The sequence below is a fragment of the Phyllobates terribilis genome, unplaced genomic scaffold, assembly GCF_046119375.1.
Source record: "Phyllobates terribilis strain yellow unplaced genomic scaffold, ASM4611937v1 Scaffold_5__5_contigs__length_657084704, whole genome shotgun sequence".
NCBI lineage: Eukaryota > Metazoa > Chordata > Amphibia > Anura > Dendrobatidae > Phyllobates > Phyllobates terribilis.
Window position 1 is genome coordinate 372,309,642 of NW_027362765.1, and position 19,131 is coordinate 372,328,772.

At 46.7% G+C, this 19,131-nt stretch overlaps 1 protein-coding gene across 2 annotated transcripts in view; it reads left to right on the forward strand.

The window, feature by feature from the left end:
- The first annotated feature begins 304 nt into the window (after positions 1 to 304).
- LOC141273216 (uncharacterized) overlaps positions 305 to 19,131 on the forward strand; it is a 31,617-nt gene continuing 12,790 nt past the window's right edge. For both annotated transcript variants that reach the window (XM_073684785.1, XM_073684786.1), the window contains exons 1-6: positions 305 to 399; positions 5,942 to 6,091; positions 6,214 to 6,393; positions 6,478 to 6,601; positions 14,122 to 14,189; positions 14,788 to 14,908. In XM_073684785.1, the coding sequence (XP_073540886.1) occupies positions 6,014 to 6,091; positions 6,214 to 6,393; positions 6,478 to 6,601; positions 14,122 to 14,189; positions 14,788 to 14,908 (571 nt within the window). In that variant the 5' untranslated portion in view covers positions 305 to 399; positions 5,942 to 6,013. The remainder of the gene's footprint in view (positions 400 to 5,941; positions 6,092 to 6,213; positions 6,394 to 6,477; positions 6,602 to 14,121; positions 14,190 to 14,787; positions 14,909 to 19,131) is intronic.

Sequence of the window (19,131 nt, forward strand, 5' to 3'; positions counted from 1 at the left end):
ATGTCTTATATATATATATATATATATTATATCTGTCATGTTATTGCTTCCTCCCTGCTCCAGTATAAGCCCTGTAATAGTTTGCCTCCCTGCTCCTCATTATGAGCTCAGTCTCCTCCGTGCAGCCTGTTCTGTAGAGAGAAAGCCCCTTCCATGAGCAGCTTCCTCCATTTTCTTGTCAGTGACGAGCTGTGCACATTACAGCGGCTCCTGTGCGATTCTCCGTCACCACTGAGCCATCTACAGAGAAGCAGGAATGAGCTGAGCTCACCGGCTCCAGCACACACGTGCACCGCTACTTCCTGGTACTAGCTCCGCCCCTTCCGGTGATGTCACCCCCCCAGCACACACAGCCGGAAGTGCCCCGTACACCCGAGCTGTGCGGCTCTGCAGGAGGAGGTAGGTGTGAACTCGTCTCTGGGCTCAGCCAGCGTTAACCCCTTCAGCAGCGGGCTGCTCTTGTGTCCCTTCCTGGGGGAGTCAGTTTTAGGCTTTTATCACACATTTTCTTTCCTTACTCCCTGTATTTTATCTACTCGCTGCCTTCCAGGAGCCAAAACCTTTTTTTAAAATTTTTTTATTGTTTTTTTTGTCTGTGATGTCATTTTTGACAGATAAAGTTTATTCTGTGGTCGGCGCCATTACGGCGAGAGCAGACGCCTATAGATTCAGTACAATAAATCATCAGTTTTTGTGTCGACAGACGAACTGCTCACTTTACGGCATGTTTTGCTGAAAAACAGCAAAGATATCTAGAAAAAAAAACCGATCCCGCCATTGTTTTTAAGAGGGTAATTTTTTTTTCAGTGTTTATTACGCGGTAATGAGATTCTCCTTTACGGCGAAAGCATTTTTCCACTTAATTTTTGTTATCCCCTTTACCCCCGAGGGTGGTTTGCACGTTAATGACCGGGCCAATTTTTACAATTCTGACCACTGTCACTTTATGAGGTAATTACTCTGGAACGCTTCAACGGATCCCCCTGATTCTGAGACTGTTTTTTCGTGACATATTGTGCTTCATGATTGTGGTAAAATTTCTTCGATATCTCTTGTGTTTATTTATGGAAAAAAAGATGGAAATTTGGCAAAATTTTTTGAAAATTTTGCAATTTTCAAAATTTTTATTTTTATGCTCTTAAATCAGAGAGATATGTCACACAAAATAGTTAATAAATAACATTTCCCACGTTTTTACTTTACATCAGCACAATTTTGGAACCAAATTTTTTTTTTTATTATTAGGGAGCTATAAGGGTTAAAAGTTGACCAGCGATTTCTCATTTCTCCAACAAAATTTACAAAACCATTTTTTTAGGGACCACATCACATTCGAAGGTGAATTTGAGGGGCCTTTATGACAGAAAATACCCAAAAGTGACACCATTCTAAAAACTGCACCCCTCAAGGTGCTCAAAACCACATTCAAGAAGTTTATTAACCCTTCAGGTGCTTCACAGGAATTTTTGGAATGTGTAAGAAAAAAATGACCATTTAACTTTTTTCACAAAAATGTTACTTTAGACCCAATTTTTTTATTTTCACAGGGGTCACCGAAAAAAAATGGACCCCAAAATTTGTTGTGCAATTCCTTGGAGAGTCCCTGATGTGCCTAAACAGTGGAAATCCCCCACAAGTGACACCATTTTTGAAGCTAGACCCCTCAGGGAACTTATTTAGATGTGTGGTGAGCACCTTGAACCCCCAGGTGCTTCACAGAAGTTTATAACGTAGAGCCGTGAAAATAAAAAAAAATCTAACTTTTTCCACAAAAATGATGTTTTAGCCTTAAAAAATATTTTCACAACGGTAAGAGGAGAAAATGGAACCCAAAAACTTTTGTGCTATTTCCCCTGAGTACGCCGATGCCCCATATATGGGGAAAATACAGTGTTTGGGCGCACGGCAGAGTTCAGAAGGGAGGAATCACTGTGTGACTTTTTGAACGCAAAATTGGCTGGAATTGAGAGCGGACGCCATGTCGCATTTGGAGAGCCCCTGATGTGCCTAAATAATGGAAACGCCCCACAAGTGACCCCATTTTGGAAACTAGACCCCTCAAGGATTTTATCATGGGGTATAGTGAACATTTTGAACCCAGAGGTACGACACAGAATTTGATAACATTAGGTCATTATATTGAATAAGTTGTCATTAGTCTTGAGCGCAAGTGCTCGCTACTTGAGTTTGCATCTGGTACTCGGGAATGCAGCTTGTATCGCGGGTTCTCACCCTGCATGTTTCACGGTTGTTAAGACACCCAAAATAAAACATGCGGGATCGATTGTGCAATCCATGCAGCTTTTTTGGCCACGAAGCATATGGGGCGGAGACTCGAGCATGTCATTCCAGCACCTGCGATACTCGGTGCATACCCAAGCACCCGATGCAAACTCAAGTAGCGAGCACTTGCGCTCAACACTAGTCGCCATATTGTCATCATATTTTTTTTCTCTACTTATGAAAAAAAACAACAACTCTAACCCTAGAGTTTATTTTTTACGCCGTTCCTCGTGCGGTATAAGTGATTAGACGACTTTATTCTTCGGGTCAGTGCAATTACAGAGATACCAGAATCATATCGGGTTTTTATGATTGACAGCTGTCACACACTAAAAGACGCTTTTTTTTTTTTTTGCAAAGACTAGTTTTTGCATCGCCAAATTTTGAGCGCTATAATTTTTCCGGATTTCGGCCGACAGAGTCATGTGACGACTTGTTTTTTGCGGGACAAGTTTATTGGTGCCATTTTGGGGCACGTGACATTTTCTGATCGCTTTCTATTCCAATTTTTGGGAGGCAGAATAAGCAAAAACCAACCATTCAGGGATTGTTTTTTTTATGCCGTTCCGCATGTGGTAAAATTGATAAGGCAGCTTTATTCTTCGGGTCAGTACATTTACAGCGGTACCACATTTATATATTTTTTTATGTTTTGGCGCTTTTACACAATAAAAACTATTTTATAGAAAAAAATATTTTTTGCATCGCTTTATTCTGAGAGCTATAACTTTTTTTTATTTTTCGGATGATTCAGCTGTATGGCGGCTTGTTTTTTGCTGGACAAGATGATGTTTTCCGCGGTACCATTTTTATTTACGTCTTTTTGATCACGTGTTATTCCATTTTTTGTTTGGCGGTATGATGATAAAGAAAAAAACACAAAATTTGAGCTTGGTTTAAAATGGTATACATGCAGCACATAAATGCATGTTTCACAATAGCCATGAATCAGAAAAACCTACAAGAAGCAAAATGAAAATAAACCCTGCTGTAAATAAATAAAAAGCAAGTGCATTTAAATAAAATAGGGTTCTTAGTAACACTGTTTTTGATCAAAAATAGTATGAAAGCTATCCCACCAGCGACGAGGTGAACCCATTCGGGATAGAACCTACTCTGTCTAATATTAAAAACCTTTTCATGTGTGAATAAGGGCAGACTGAGGCTTCGGTCCCAAAGTGGGAACACAAGCCAAGTGAAGCTTTTAAATGTGTTATCCAGCTCTAGGAAGGGAGGCCACACCCAAGTTTGCACAGAATGCAAAATATACAAAGAAAAAAACCACGAAATTTGCAATACATACTATTTTTGATCAAAAACTGTGTTACTAAGAACCCTATTTTATTTAAATGCACTTGCTTTTTATTTATTTACAGCAGGGTTTATTTTCATTTTGCTTCTTGTAGGTTGGTATGATGATAAAGCATTGTTTTTTTCTTCGTGTTTTTTATTTTTATTTTTCACCTTGTTCACTAAAGGGGTTCACTAGTGGGACAGTTTTATAGGTCAGGTCGTTCCAGATGCGGCGATACCAAATATGTGTACTTTTGGGGGATTTTTTTTTTTTTCACTTTCTGGCACTTTTTTTACTTTTAAACTTTGTCCTACTATGGGACTTTCACTTTCTGCAGCCTGATCGGCTGTATAGCATAGAGAGCAGCAGCATCTCTATTCTATACAGCTTGTCAGCGCTGCACACAGGGAGACATTATTTTGGTCATGCACTGCGCATGACCAAAGTAACTTCCTGCTGTCTGGTGACCCGGATGTTGTCATGACGACATCGGGTCACCATGACAACATTCGGGAGCTGCCGCAGACAGCGCGGGACACCAGCAGAGGAAGTGACTATCGGCGCTTACCTCCCCTTACCCCCGCAATGCTGCGATCGACTTCGATCGCAGCATTGTGGGGGTTAATGTGCCAGCAGCGGTGCGGGACTGCTCCTGGCACATAGCATCGGGTGTCACCTGTTACAATTACCGCTTGTGTGCGTGCGCGATCGCCGCACGCGTAATAGTACGTAGCTGGTCTATAAGGCCCAGGGCGCAGCTATGTACTATTACTGGCAGGGTCGTAAAGGGGTTAAACAAAAATTCTGAAATTTGTAACAAAAATTATTTAGTTTGTCCCCAGTTTGTTTGTTTTTTTTACATCTGTACTTTTAGTTTTACTAATTTTTTTGCTCCTTGAACTAATGTTTTCCGCTTTGATCACTTTTTTATTGGTTTTTTTTTTAACCCCTTCCTGACATGGCAATTTACCATTTTTGTGCATTTGTTTTTTTTTTCCCCAAGAGCTATAACTTTTATTTTTCCATCAACATAGTCGTGTGATGTCTTGGGGTTTTTGTTTTTTTCTTGCGGGACGAGTTGTACTTGTGAATGGCGCCATCAGTTTTAGTATGTGATGTACAAGATCGCAGAGAAAAAAAAATCCAAGTGCGGCAAAATTGTGAAAAATCCCAACTCTGGCCTTTTGATCTGGTTTTCTTATTACACCATTTACTGATCAGGTCAATTAATTTTATTTTATGATGGATTGGACTTTTCCGGACATGGAGATACCACATATCTTTATCTTTTTACATTTTTTTCTTTATTTTTAATGGTGGAAAAAAAAGAGGGTGATTCAAACTTGTATATATATTTTTGCATTTTTTATTTTTATTAACTATTATCTACTACGGTGATATTTTTCTTCATATTTTTACAAATATTTAGAGGTCTTGAACCTGCAATCGTCTGATCGCTTGTACTGTATACAGCAATACCATATTACTGCTGCGTGTAGCGACAATCATGTTCTCCTATGAACACCCTCCCATGGGCTGACTTTTCATAGGTGTACCGTCATGACGGGCCCTGTAAATGCCGCTGAGGGCGAAACTCAGCTCCTCTCACGGCTATTAGAGGCAGAGGATGGCTAAATATCACAGCCATCATCTTCCGGCAAACATTCAGACTCAGCTCCTGAGCCTGCATCAAAGAACAGGACCCGACATACGATGTACCAGTATGTCGTTAAGGGGTTCACTATGGTGAACGAAACTGACTGACAGTTCAGACCATTGGCGTGGTTGCGCTGCTGGTCCTCTCTGATGCCGCAGGGGCAAAGCCCTGTCTGTCTGAGGGATTGGAGGTGAGCATGGCACCGAAACCGAGCAGATCCAGTGATCCAGCCAGCGACGGCAAAGAATTTGCAAGCACTTGAGCTCTTCATCTATGAGCCTGGCTGCCTTAGACTGCAGTGGTGTCTGGTAGCCTTTGCAAAGTGCAGGAGACTATCTTTGCCTGTGAAGAGGATTGTTAACAAATAGTGGTTTGTTTTTAGAAGCACCCTGCAATTTTAACCATTTACCATGAATAGAATTTACGGTATCTTTCCAGGAACTATTGATGTTTGCAACCATCATTGTTGTCCTGGACGGTCAGTGTGTGATCCCAAATGACGGGACATTGGGAAATCTGTGAGCTCTAGATTATGAAGTGCTCTTCAAGAACTTAATATTAGCATCACCACTGCAGCCAGTGATTAGCTGCAGCGGTTGTATGAAGCCATTTAAATCATGTTCCAATCTGTAGACGGAAAAATCTGCACTTTAAATTTCCACGGGATTTCATCTCATCTTACATTTGTTCATCTTCTTTCCATTCAGGTTCCTACAATAGAGGAGCCTCTGCGCTGATATCTTTTATACAAGAGAATTTTCCTGATTGACCCTTTAAGGATGGAAAGGAACAAAGAGAAGATGGCAGAGAGGATATTACACCTCACCCTAGAGATCCTCTTCCGGCTTACAGGAGAGGTGAGAGACTCTGATGACTTCACATTACATCATCTATGGTAATAACAGATGATTTGATCGGAGAGCTGAGGACTCTGGAAATGTCTACAGTGATATTTATTATTGTGTTTCTCCATACACAGGATTACACGGTGATGAAGAAGACCTCTAGTGATATCTATCAGGCCCCTGTGTCTGAAGGATGGGGAGGAACCCTGAGCCCAATCCCGGGGTCTCCACCGCACCCCCGGATACATGAGGACATCAATGACCAGAAGATCCTAGAACTCACCTACAAGATGATTGAGCTGCTGACTGGAGAGGTGACACTGCTGGGAATGCTGGGACATTATACAGTGACGCTATGAAGGGATCGGGGGGGATGACGGTATCATTGTATGTGTCAGGTTCCTCTAAGGTGTCAGGACGTCACCGTCTACTTCTCCATGGAGGAGTGGGAGTATCTAGAAGGACACAAGGATCGGTACAAGGAAGTCATAATGGAGGAGCACCGGCCCCACACATCACCAGGTAATAGACACGACCAACTACACGTCTGTTAACGTTTTATCTGCTTTAGGAAAATCTTAAATGAGTCGTCCAACCACTGAAAAAGAAAAATTCAGAACGATATAAGATAAATATTCACTTTACTGATTCCAACCATTCCTGGGTTCCTCACCGGTCTCTTGTCACAGTATAAACGGATATGTGACCACTTCCGTCAATCACTGGTACAGGAGTAGTAGTCACCTTTGCAGCCCATGATGAGTCGTCTGTATATGATGCAGAGTGATCTGTCTGGTTACAGGCTTTCCCATATTAATGACTGGACCGGCGAGTAATCAGAAGATGCAGCTGTCATAAGAAGGTGACGTGGCTTCTGGAGGAGCGAAAACAGAGCAGAACTTTTTTTTACAATTATTGCATTTCTTAAAGAGTTTCCCATTCTTTTACAGTCATGGTACCCTTTAAGAAAATGAAGTATTTTTCCATAAAATTATTGCAATCACATGTTTTGTTATACACATGTTTATTTCCTTTGTGTATATTGGAACAACACAAAAACATTGTGAAAAAAAGGCAAATTGGACATAATTTCACACAAAATCCCAAAAATGGGACAGACAAAATTGTTGGCACCTTTCCAAAATTGTGGGTAAACAACTTTGTTTCAAGCATCTGATGCTCGTTCAAACTCACCTATGGCAAGTAACAGGTGTGGGCAATATGAAAATCACACCTGAAACCAGATAAAAAGGGGAGAAGTTGCCTCAATCTTTGCATTGTGTGTCTCTGTGTCCCACACTAAGCATGGAGAACAGAAAGAGAAGAGAACTGTCTGAAGACTTGAGAACCAAAATTGTTGAACAACGTCTACAATCTCAAGGTTACAAGTCCATCTCCAGAGATCTTGATGGTCCTTTGTCCACGGTGCGCAACATAATCAAGACATTTGTTTATCGCTTCATTGGGGGACACAGGACCATGGGTGTATGCTGTTGTCACTAGGAGGCTGACACTAGGCAAAAAAGAAAAAGCTCCTCCTCCGCAGTATGCACCCGCCTACAGGCATCAAGCTCACCAGTTTAAGCTTAGTGTCTGTAGGAGGTAGACCTGGATTCTACTGATCCAACCCTGTTGTGTTTTATTAACATTTCTTCTTTATTTTTCAGATAGGGGGGCGGGTCCGGGTGGGCGTTACTTTCGGGCGGGTACACGCCCCTCCCGGAAAACGGCCAATCAGGACTGTGGAGCATTATGACACTTCTGTCACGCCCACTTTTATCCCGGGGGCCTATCAGCGGCCAAGTTCTTAAGCCCGCCTCCCCCATCCCCTCTACCTATCGGAGCTTTGGCTCCCCTAGCTCGCTCAGGGCAACATGCTCCGCCCCTCTACGCTGCTCTCTGTTCTGGCTCCGGCAGCAGCATTCTGTCTGACTGCCTCATCACCGCAGCCCTGCTCCTGTCTCCGCGGCTCCGGACTTTCCGAAGGGGGATACGGGACAGTGCACATTCCAGACCGGGTAGGACCTCCTCTGGCACCCTCACAACACAGGCTCCCTCCTCTGCAGTATTTCTGGTCAGGCACATATGCCCAAACCCAGGGAGCTTTCTGTCCGTCCCGCTCACACAGTCACATACTACGCCTGCGCTCTTTGAAGTACTAAGTGGCCCGCGGGTCTGACAACGGCCTTTTGCTCGACCTGCAGGCCTCCCACCATGCTGGCACCCCAAGACCCCCCCTGCCGCCCATGACGAGGTAACTCCACCTCCTCCGGAGTGGGCTGTTGCTATGTCCCAGTCTGTCTCCGATCTCACCAAGGTATCTCAATCTCTGGTGCAGGTCCTAGAACGTTTGCCCATGCTATCCACGGCCACCAGTGCTCCGAACGTTCCAACGGATGATTCGCAGGCACCCCTGCCCCCTCCTTCTAAGGGCAGACCGAGGGCACGTTCTCAGAAACGGACTCACACAAGCTCATCCTCCAGCTCTCCAGACTCCAAATTGCTCCCTGCATCTCACACCTCTTCCCCAGAGGTCGCTCCGGGATCTGACACGGAATCAGATTCTGACTCTGGATCCGACACGGACCAATATTCTAGAGTCCAGGACATGGTTGACAGCCTTATATCGGCCGTCAATCACACTCTGCATGTTAAAGAGGACAAGAGCCCTTCTCAGGACTACTCAGTTTCCTTCAAGAGAATTAAGTGCCCGGCGCGCACCTTTTCTAACCATTCAGAATTTGATGGTATCTTTCAAAAACAATGGGAGCATCCAGAAAAGCGCTTCACTGGAAAGAAACAGTTAGACATGCTATACCCATTTAACCACGACCTCGTCAGCAAATGTACGGAGTCCCCTTCTGTGGATCCTCCTGTCTCTCGTCTCTCGGCTAAGACTGTACTGTCCCTTCCAGACGGTTCTTCCCTCAAGGACACTACGGATAGACAGGTTGAGGCCTTGGCTAAGTCAGCCTTCGAGGCTGCTGGCACCTCCTTTTGTCCTTCCTTCGCCTCAACTTGGGTATCAAAGGCAGTCTCCACATGGGCCAAACAGCTTAGGCAGGGCATCCTCTCCGGGGCTTCCCCAGACTATCTGGCTGACCTAGCGGATCAGATCGCCCACGCAGGGAAGTATCTCCTCACGGCATCCCTTGACGCCGCTACCTGTTCAGCACGCGTCTCCAGCAATATCATCGCTATAAGTAGGATTCTTTGGCTGAAGGCTTGGAACGCCGACCTGGCCTCCAAGAAATCGTTAACAAATCTCCCTTTTCAGGGCTCCAGACTGTTTGGGTCTAAATTAGACCAGATCATCTCTGATGCCACTGGGGGCAAGAGCACTTCCCTTCCTCAGCCGAGACCTAATCGCCCTTTTCCTAGAAAACGTTACCTTCAGTTCCGATCCTTTCGTCGTTTCCCTCAACCAGGATCCGCCTCTCAACAGGACCGTACCCCAGCACAACAAACGTAACCCTACCTTTAGGCCCACTCCCAGCTGGCGCGCAAAGGGTCGCTCTTCCAAGCCCTCTGGATCCCGATCATGATCCAACAGGTTTTCCTCAGCAAGACGGGTCACCCCCACCTGGGATTTCTCCCAGGGTGGGCGGCTGTCTTCTTCTGTTCCGAGACCCTTGGGTATCGGCAATAGAGGATGCCTGGGTCAAGGAGATAGTGACCTCAGGCTACAAGATCGAGTTCAACGCCATACCAAGAGCACGATTTTTCAGGTCCCGCCACCCGCATCCATCTCTACTTCCCGGTTTCCTTCAGGCCATTGCCTCCCTTCTGCATTCAGGAGTTATAGTTCCACTATATGTTCAGTAGATATTCAGGATGCGTATCTTCATATTCCAATTTCCGCACCACATCAGAAGTTGTCCCCCTTCAAGAAAGGTGTTCAGGTTTCTACTCAAATCTTTTCGTCGTTCCAAAAAAGGACAGCTCACTACGTCCGATCCTAGACCTCAAACAACTAAACCGTCATGTACGCGTACGGCACTTCAGAATGGAGTCCCTCAGGTCGGTAATCGCCTCGATGGAGGCCGGGGAATACCTTCGATTTGCCTTCTAGAACACACATTACCAATTCACTTCTCTCCCCTTAGGGCTTGCCTCCGCCCCGACGATTTTCACAAAGGTAATGGCGACGGTCATGGCCATTCTATGAGCCAGGGGGATTGTAATTATCCCCTACCTCGACGACCTATTGATCAAGGGTCCCACGTTCAGGGACTGTCTCCACAGTCTCCAGATCACCCTGAACATGCTTTCTCAGTTAGGCTGGTTGATCAACACAGACAAATCCTCCCTGGTCCCATCTCAGCGCTTAACCTTTCTAGGGATGCAGTTCGACACGACCCATGCCCGGGTCCTTCTTCCAAGGGAGAAGATAAACTCTCTCCATCGGGGGATTCACCTTCTCTCCGACCCGAGTCCACGCCGCCTTCGCCTGTGCATGAGTGTCCTGGGAAAAATGGTGGCAGCCATGGAAGCAGTCCCGTTTGCCCAGTTCCATACCTGGCCTCTTCAACTGGCCCTTCTGTCGGCATGGGACAAGAACCCGTCTTCTCTAGATCGACGCATCAGGTTTCCTCCTCATGTCAGAAGGTCACTAATATGGTGGACTCGTCCTTCTTCCTTCAGACCCGGGAGGTCATTCCTACCACTTCGCTGGCAGGTGGTCACAACCGATGCCAGCCTCATAGGTTAGGGCGCAGTCTTCCTCAACTACACAGCGCAGGGCCGTTGGAGTCTCCACGAAGCCTCCCTACCGATCAATATATTGGAGATAAGGGGATTTACCTAGCGTTGCATCACTGGCAGGACATCCTTGCAGGATTCCCAGTCCGCCTACAATCGGACAACGCCACGGCGGTGGCGTACATAAACCGTCAGGGAGGAACATGCAGCAAGTCCGTCTTCAAAGAGGTGACGAGTGCTAGTTTAGGCCGAGAACACTGTTCCGACAATCTCAGCAGTGCACATTCCGGGGGTCGACAATTGGGCGGCCGACTTCCTCAGTCGGCAGGGCCTTGCCTCAGGAGAATGGTCTCTCCATCCCGAGGTGTTCCATCAGATATGCTTACGATGGGGCACGCCGGACGTCGACCTCATGGCGTCTCGGTTAAACCACAAAGTTCCATCCTTCGTAGCCCGGTCCCGCAATCCCCTTGCGATCGCTCAAGACGCGCTAGTCATCTCATGGTCTCAGTTCCAGCTCCCTTATCTATTTCCCCCTCTACCATTGATCCCTCGGATCATCAAAAAGATCAAGACAGAGGGAGTACCGGTAATTCTAATAGCCCCGGATTGGCCCAGACACGTCTGGAATGCAAATCTAGTAAACCTGCTCGTCGACTCCCCCTAGAGACTGCTGGACCGTCCGGACCTCCTGTCCGGACCTATTCTTCATCAGAGTTCTCGGTCTCTGAATTTAATGGCATGGCCATTGAGGCCGCAGTGTTGAGGAAAGCTGGTTTTGCGGACAACGTCATCCAGACCCTAGTTAATGCCAGGAAACCTGCAACCTCGAGCATATACCACAGAGCCTGGAGAGCCTTCTTTCGTCCCTGCGAAAAGGATCAGCTAGCTCCCATGTCCTTTTCGCTACCGGTCATTTTGGCCTTCCTTCAGTCTGGCCTGGAAGCGGGACTCTCTCTATTACTCTCAAAGGACAAGTTTCGGCCTTGTCTATTCTATTCCAGCGTAACTTGGCTTTCCGTCCTCAGGTCAAGACGTTTCTGCAAGGGGTGGCTCACCTAGCGCCGCCTTACCGCCCCCCGGTGGATCCATGGGACCTTAATATGGTCCTGAGCGTCCTTCAAGAGTCCCCATTTGAACCCATTCAGGACATCTCAGCCTCTCTTCTCTCCTGGAAGGTGGCTTTTCTGGTGGCTGTTACCGCTATTAGGAGGGTTGCAGAGCTCGCAGCCCTCTCTTGTCGGTCGCCTTTTCTGGTTTTCCATCAGGACAAGGTAGTGCTCAGGCCAGTGCCCTCCTTTTTGCCAAAAGTAGTCTCCTCTTTCCACATCAATGAGGACATTGTTTTGCCTTCCTTCTGCCCGGCCCCAGTGCACCCTCGGGAGAAGTCCCTGCACAAACTGGATCTGGTCAGAGCTCTACATTTGTACCTTTCGAGAACTGCTTCCCTTCGGCATTCGGACGCCCTGTTTGTCGTTCCTGAGGGTCGTCGCAAGGGTCAACAATCGCCCGTTGGATACTTTCTACCATTTTGGAAGCATATCGCGTCTCAGACAAATCTCCGGGGGTAAGGGCTCACTCCACCCGGGCGGTGAGGGCCTCTTGGGCTGTTAGCCATCAGGCTTAAGCTTCTCAGATTTGTAAGGCCGCAACATGGTCTTCACTCCGCACCTTTTCAGGATTTTACAAGGTCCACACTTATTCCTCGGCTGATGCCAGTCTTGGACGGAAGGTTCTGCAGGCAGCAGTTGCCTGCAGTCAGACCTAGTCTGTGGCTACCTTTTTGTTTTGTTCTCCCACCCTAGGGACTGCTTTTGGACGTCCCATGGTCCTGTGTCCCCCAATGAAGCGATAAAGAAAGAGGGATTTTTGGTACTCACCGTAAAATCTCTTTCTTGGAGCCTTCATTGGGGGACACAGCACCCTCCCTGTTTTTGGGCATAGCTATTGGGCATCTAATATAGTTTTCGCGGTTGTGCCATGTTGGGCATTGCATAGTTAATTGTTTAAGACCTCCTACTGCTTTAGCCACTAACTGGTGAGCTTGATGCCTGTAGGCGGGTGTATACTGCGGAGGAGGAGCTTTTTCTTTTTTGCCTAGTGTCAGCCTCCTAGTGACAACAGCATACACCCATGGTCCTGTGTCCCGCAATGAAGGCTCCAAGAAAGAGATTTTACGGTGAGTACCAAAAATCCCTCTTTACAACCCATCGCACTGTAGCTAATCTCCCTGGACATGGACAGCAGAGAAAAACTGATGAAAGGTTGCAACGCAGGATAGTCTGGATGGTGGATAAGCAGCCTCAATCAAGTTCCAAAGAAATTCAGGCTGTCCTGCAGGATCAGGGTGCATCAGTGTCAGCGAGAACTATCCGTCCACATTTGAATGAAATTAAACTCTATGGCAGGAGACCCAGGAGGACCCCACTGCAGACACAGAGACATAAAAAAGATAGACTGCAGTTTGCCAAAATGTAAATGAGTAAGACAAAATCCTTCTGGGAAAACGTCTTGCGGAGAGATGAGACCAAGATAGAGCTTTTTGGTAAAGCACATCATTTTACAATTTACCAAAACGGAATGAGGCCTACAGAGAAAAGAACACAGTACCTACAGTCAGATATGGTGGAGGGTCACAGATGTTTTGGGGTTGTTTTGCTGCCTTTGGCACTGAGGGCCTTGACTATTTGCAAGGCATCATGAAATCTGAAGATTATCAAATGATTTTGGGTGGCAATGTAGTGCCCAGTGTCAAAGCTGGGTTTGCACTCTAGGTCATGGGTCTTCCAGCAGGACAATGACCCCAAATATACCTCAAGAAACACTCAGAAATGGATGGAAACAAAGCGCCGGAGAGTTCTGAAGTGGCCAGCAATGAGTCCAGATCTAAATCCCATTGATCATCTGTGGAGAGATCTTAAAATTCCATTGGAAGAAGACGTCTCCTAATAGGGGAGACCTGGAGACGTTTGTAAGAAGAGTCGTCCAAAATTCCAGGTCAGATGTGTAAGAAGCTGATGGTTATAGGAAGCGATTGAAGTTATTTATTCCAAAGGATGTGCAACCGAATATTAAGTTGAGGGTGCCAACAATTTTCTCTGGACCATTTTTGGGGTTTTGTGTGAAATTATAACCAATTTGCCTTTATTTTTTTTCTCAGTATTTTATGTGTTGTTCCAATACACACAAAGGAAATAAACATGTGTATAACAAAACATGTTTAATTGCACTAATTTACTGGGAGACATACTTCGTTTTCTGGGACAATTTCAAGGGTGCCAACACTTTCCGCCTTGACTGTATATAAAGAATTAATTGATTTCCTTATGTTTTGCCTACAGTAAGAACCAGTAAGAAGACGACGCCAGAGAGACATCCCAGACCTCAGGACTGTTCATGGGACCATCAGGTAGGTGGAGAGAAGATTGTAGGAATCTCGTGTAGGAGGCTGCGCAGGTCGTGTGTTCTGTCAATCTCCATTATTATATGATTTATACATGGCGGAGAAGGCAGCTGATCACAGACATTACAGGTTGTCTGGATCTTCTCACAGTTTTCTGGGTATGGAATAGATTGGGATAATGAACGGACAGGTCTAATTTACTGTGTACAGGAGACCTGCAGATATTTGCAGTTGTGTTTTTTTTGGTAATCCTGCTTATTAAAGGGATATTCCCAAACAGCAAGTTATACCCTATGCATTTGATGATGGGAGACTTGTTGAACACTGGGGGTCTGACATCTGAGACTATCAGATCATTAGATTGGGGCTCTGTACCACCGAGATTGCGGTTCTTTGGCCCCACCCTGAATGGGACCGCAGGTGCGCATTGTCGGCCTCCGCTATATCCACGATGCAGCGCTGCATTCCCATAGTCAATATATGGTGCTGTCAGACCCCCGCCGATCATCAGCAGACAGGATGTAACTTGTTTTTCGGGATCTTTTCTGCTCATTCCATGTGAAGCGTCCAAGTATCTGTGACTTTCACTATATTTATTTCACAGCTTTTGAATCAGGATGAAGATCTGAACAGTAGTAATGATCTAACCATAATAAAAATAGAGGAGATCGACATCTGGGAGAAGAGGCAATATAAAGACGAGACTCCTACAGATAACGGCTCAGGTGAGCAGTAAATGCAGATTACAGTCACATATTCGACTTCTCCACTGGAAGCAACAATTTTACGGTCAAATTGCTAAAGTGAATCTGTCACCAGATTTCACAACATAAACTGCATCAGTATTAAATAGATCTCTTGGACCTGAAGAGGCTGCTGTACTAATTTTTGAAACCAAAAGTTTGTAGCTGGACTCATAATAGGCACATTTGAAATCCATAATTTTAATGTGCATTTTTTCACAGTAAGTACACCAGCCTCCATCAGGTCAAAGTGCTTTATTTACTAAGGTATTTTGAAATCTGGTGACAAATCCACTTTAAAGGGAAGCCATTGTGGTAAAGCGACTTACTTGGCTGTATGCGGAGGTAAGCAAGTGACACTGTCTCTTTACATTTTCAGTTGGTTTATTTAGTGACATAAACCAATGTATAGTTCATGAAACATAAACGTAACCCATCTGGCATAGTGGCAAAACAAAATAAGAAAGAATCCAGCAAAATTCTTGCACCGGCTGGGGTCCTGGCCACTCAGGGTTAGCAAAAACCACACATGGTTCAGTTTTAGCAGGAACAAAACACACGCTCCTCTCTCAGGAGCTGGCCTCCAGATACTGACCACCTCTGAGTGTCAAGGCTGGCTATTTAAAGCCCAGCCACTCCCCTGATTACCGAGATATGGTGAATGACCTCCCACCCTTCACAATGGTCATTCACAAAAAACACTCCCTTTTACTACAGACTTAACCCCTCTCAACAAATAATATGCTGGAGGAAATTTAATGGTTTTTAGTTCACTGAAACAAACAGCCTCAGGGAAACGTATCTCCCCTCCAGCACTTAACCAGTGACTTTGTTACATATCCCCCTCCCGTGCCCAAAGCCAGGGGTTTTAGCACCTTTACTCGCTAAACAGGGAAGTCAGGACAGGGCATCTGCTTTTCCATGTAGTTTCCCGGGCCTGTGCTCTACATGAAAATTAAAGTCTTGTAGTGCTAGGAACCACCTAGTTACCCGGGTATTGTTCCCCTTCCTTTCACTCATCCATCTCAGGGGTGCATGGTCTGATACCAGTCTAAACTTCCGGCCTAGACGGTAGTATCTCAGTGTATCTACGGCCCACTTTATGGCTAGACACTCTTTTTCTATTATTTTTTAGTTTTTCTCGCAGGATGAGAGTTTCCGGCTCAGATATAGAATGGGATGTTCTTCCCCATTTATCTCTTGAGAGAGTACGGCTCCTAGGCCAACTTTTGAAGCGTCTGTCTGGACCACAAACTCTTTCTCAAAGTCTGGTGCGACCAGGACCGGCTGCTTACACAGTGCACAGTGCTTCAACCGTTGGAACGCCGTCTCTGTTTCCTCTGTCCATTTCACCATTGTTGATCTGGTGCCTTTTAGGAGATCCGTAAGTGGCGCGGCCGTCATGGCAAAATTTGGGATAAACCACCGGTAATATCCCACCATTCCTAGTAACGCTCTCCCTTGCTTCTTGGAGAGTGGTTGCGGCCAGTTCTGGATTGCCTCTATTTTATTGACTTGTGGCTTTATTTCGCCTCTCCCGACGACAGTACTTGGCTTCTTCCTTTCCAACAGCGCATTTTTTCGGATTTATTGTAAATCCCCCCTTCCTTAGAGCATCCAGAATCGCCTGTACCTTAGGTAGATGACTAGCCTAATCTGGGCTAAAGATGACAATGTTGTCAAGGTAGGCTGCAGCATACATCTTATGTGGGGCTAGGATCCGATCCATAGCCCTCTGGAAGCTGGAAGGTGGCTGGGGCCCCCTGCAGTCCGAACGGCATCCGAGTGTATTGGAAACACCCATCAGGTATCGAGAAAACCGGCTGTATTAGACATGGGGATCTGCCAGTAGCCCTTCGTCAAGGCAAGGGTGGTGATATACCTCGCCGGACCAAGCCTCTCGATGAGTTCGTCAACGCGGGGCATCGGGTATGCGTCACACTTGGACACCTCATTCAGCCGGCGGTAGTCGCTACAAAACCTCCACTCCCATTGGGTTTTGGCACAAGGATGATGGGACTCGACCATCCACTCTTTGACTCCTCTATCACCCCGAGGTCTAGCATCCTTTTCACCTCGGTTGAGATCACCTCGGCGTGCTTCGTGAATCCTGTAGGGCTTCAGGTACATATATGCAGCTCTGTTAGCACGTCATGCTCTACCACCTGAGTATGCCGCGGCAACTCTGAGAACAGGTCACTAATCCGCTGTAGTAGTTCTCGACACTGTTGCTTTTGGGCCGGCGATAGAGTCTCTGCTATCGTGACCTCTTCCACCTTGCCTTCAGGAGCGGCTCCCAGGCAAGGAGCTTCCACAGGTTCCCGATCTCGCCACTGCTTGAGCAGGTTCACATGGTACACTTGATGCGGCTTTCTTCGGCCAGGTTGGTGGACTTTATAATTAACTTTGCTGATTTTTTCCACCACCTTGTACGGGCCTTGCCATTTGGCCAGGAACTTGCTCTCAACGGTAGAGATTAGAACCAAAACACGGTCCCCAGACTGGAGCTACCTCGGCCTCGCCAATCGGCTATAGACCCTTGTTTGGAGGAGATGTGCCTTTACAATAGGCATCGCTTTCGCCATTCATTCCTGAATCTGGGCGACATGTTCAATGATGCTCCGGTGTGGCGGAGCCTCGGCTTCCCAGGTTTCCTTAGCGATATCGAGGAGCCCTCGCGAATGTTGTCCATACAATAATTCAGACGGGTAAAAGCCAGTGGAGGCTTGCGGAACCTCCCTTATCGAGAACAGCAGGAACAGCAGCAGGTAGTCCCAGTCATGTCCATCCTTCTCTACGACTTTCTTGAGCATCACTTTTAGGGTTTTATTAAAGCGCTCTACTAAGCCGCCTGTCTGCGGAAGGTAAACTGAGGTTTGCAGCTGGGTAATCTGGAGGACCCTACACAGCTCCTTCATTACCTTGCTCATGAACGGGGTCCCTTGATCAGTTAGTATCTCCTTCGGCAGACCGGTCCTGGCAAATATATGGACAAGTTCTCTGGCTATGCACTTGAGTTCCTTAGCAGTACTGCTTCTGGATACAGGGTCGCATAGTCCATGACCACCAGAATGTATTGGTGGCCACGGTGTGCTTTGACTAAGGGCCCCACCAAGTCCATAGCAATCCTCTCAAAGGGGACCTCTATCACAGATAGTGGAACTAAGGGACTACGGAAATGGGAGGTAGGCACGGTTATCTGGCAGATGAGGCAGGACCTACAATAGTTTAAGATTTCCCGGTAACATCCTGGCCAATAGAACCTCCTCATTATTCTCTCCTGGGTTTTCTCAACCTTTAGGTGTCCCCCCAGAATATGTGAGTGGGCCTTGTCTAACACCCTCTGACGGTATGGCCCTGGAACTAACAGCTGTTTCACTACCTCTTCACCTTTTAGTTTAGCCACCCGGTATAATAGCTCCACCTGAACTGAAAAGTGTGGGTACCTGTTATATGCCCCCGGCTCTTGAGCAACACCATTACAAACAGATACATTGTCCCATGCCCCTTTCAAGGTCAAGCCCCAAAATTGAGCTGACCCAAAGTTTTCTTTGGGCACCTTCTAATTCAGGGAGGTCGGCCACCTCGGTCGCAGTCTCATCCTTGTCGCCGGCAAGGACACACAGTGGGAACTCATTCACTTCCGATGTCGACCGGTGTGTTTCTCTCAGGTCCTGGTTTTTGTCTACGTGACTCAGTCTGGATCCCTTCCCCCACAAGTCCCAGAACAAGGGAAAATCGGGCCCCAATATGACGGGATGTTATCAGGTCTTTGACCACCCGACCTCGTGGGATTGGGCGCCGCAGCCTGTTCCGACTGTCGCTTTGGCCACCGGGTAATTCTTGGCGTCCCCGTGTATGCAGCGGACGCCCACAGTTTTGGTAGGCATCAGCTGGTGGAGAAGGGTGGCACTGATTAGGGTCACCAGAGTCCAATAGTCCAAGCACCCTTACTCCACTAATGGACACGGCACATGCCTGAGGCCCCTCGCCGGGTTGACAGTCCACACTGCAGGCTGGATAAGCATAATATGAACACCGTCTGCCTAGGCTGCAGTCCCTAACAGCAGTCTTTGCGGCACCTTCAAAGGAAGTGGGACGCCCCCCAGTTGTGGCTCTGAACCCCTTCCATGGTGAGCCCTCCCCCTTTTTGTTATCCCAGTACGGGGGAAGTGACTATACTGGTGTCCCAAGGGATCTCTCAA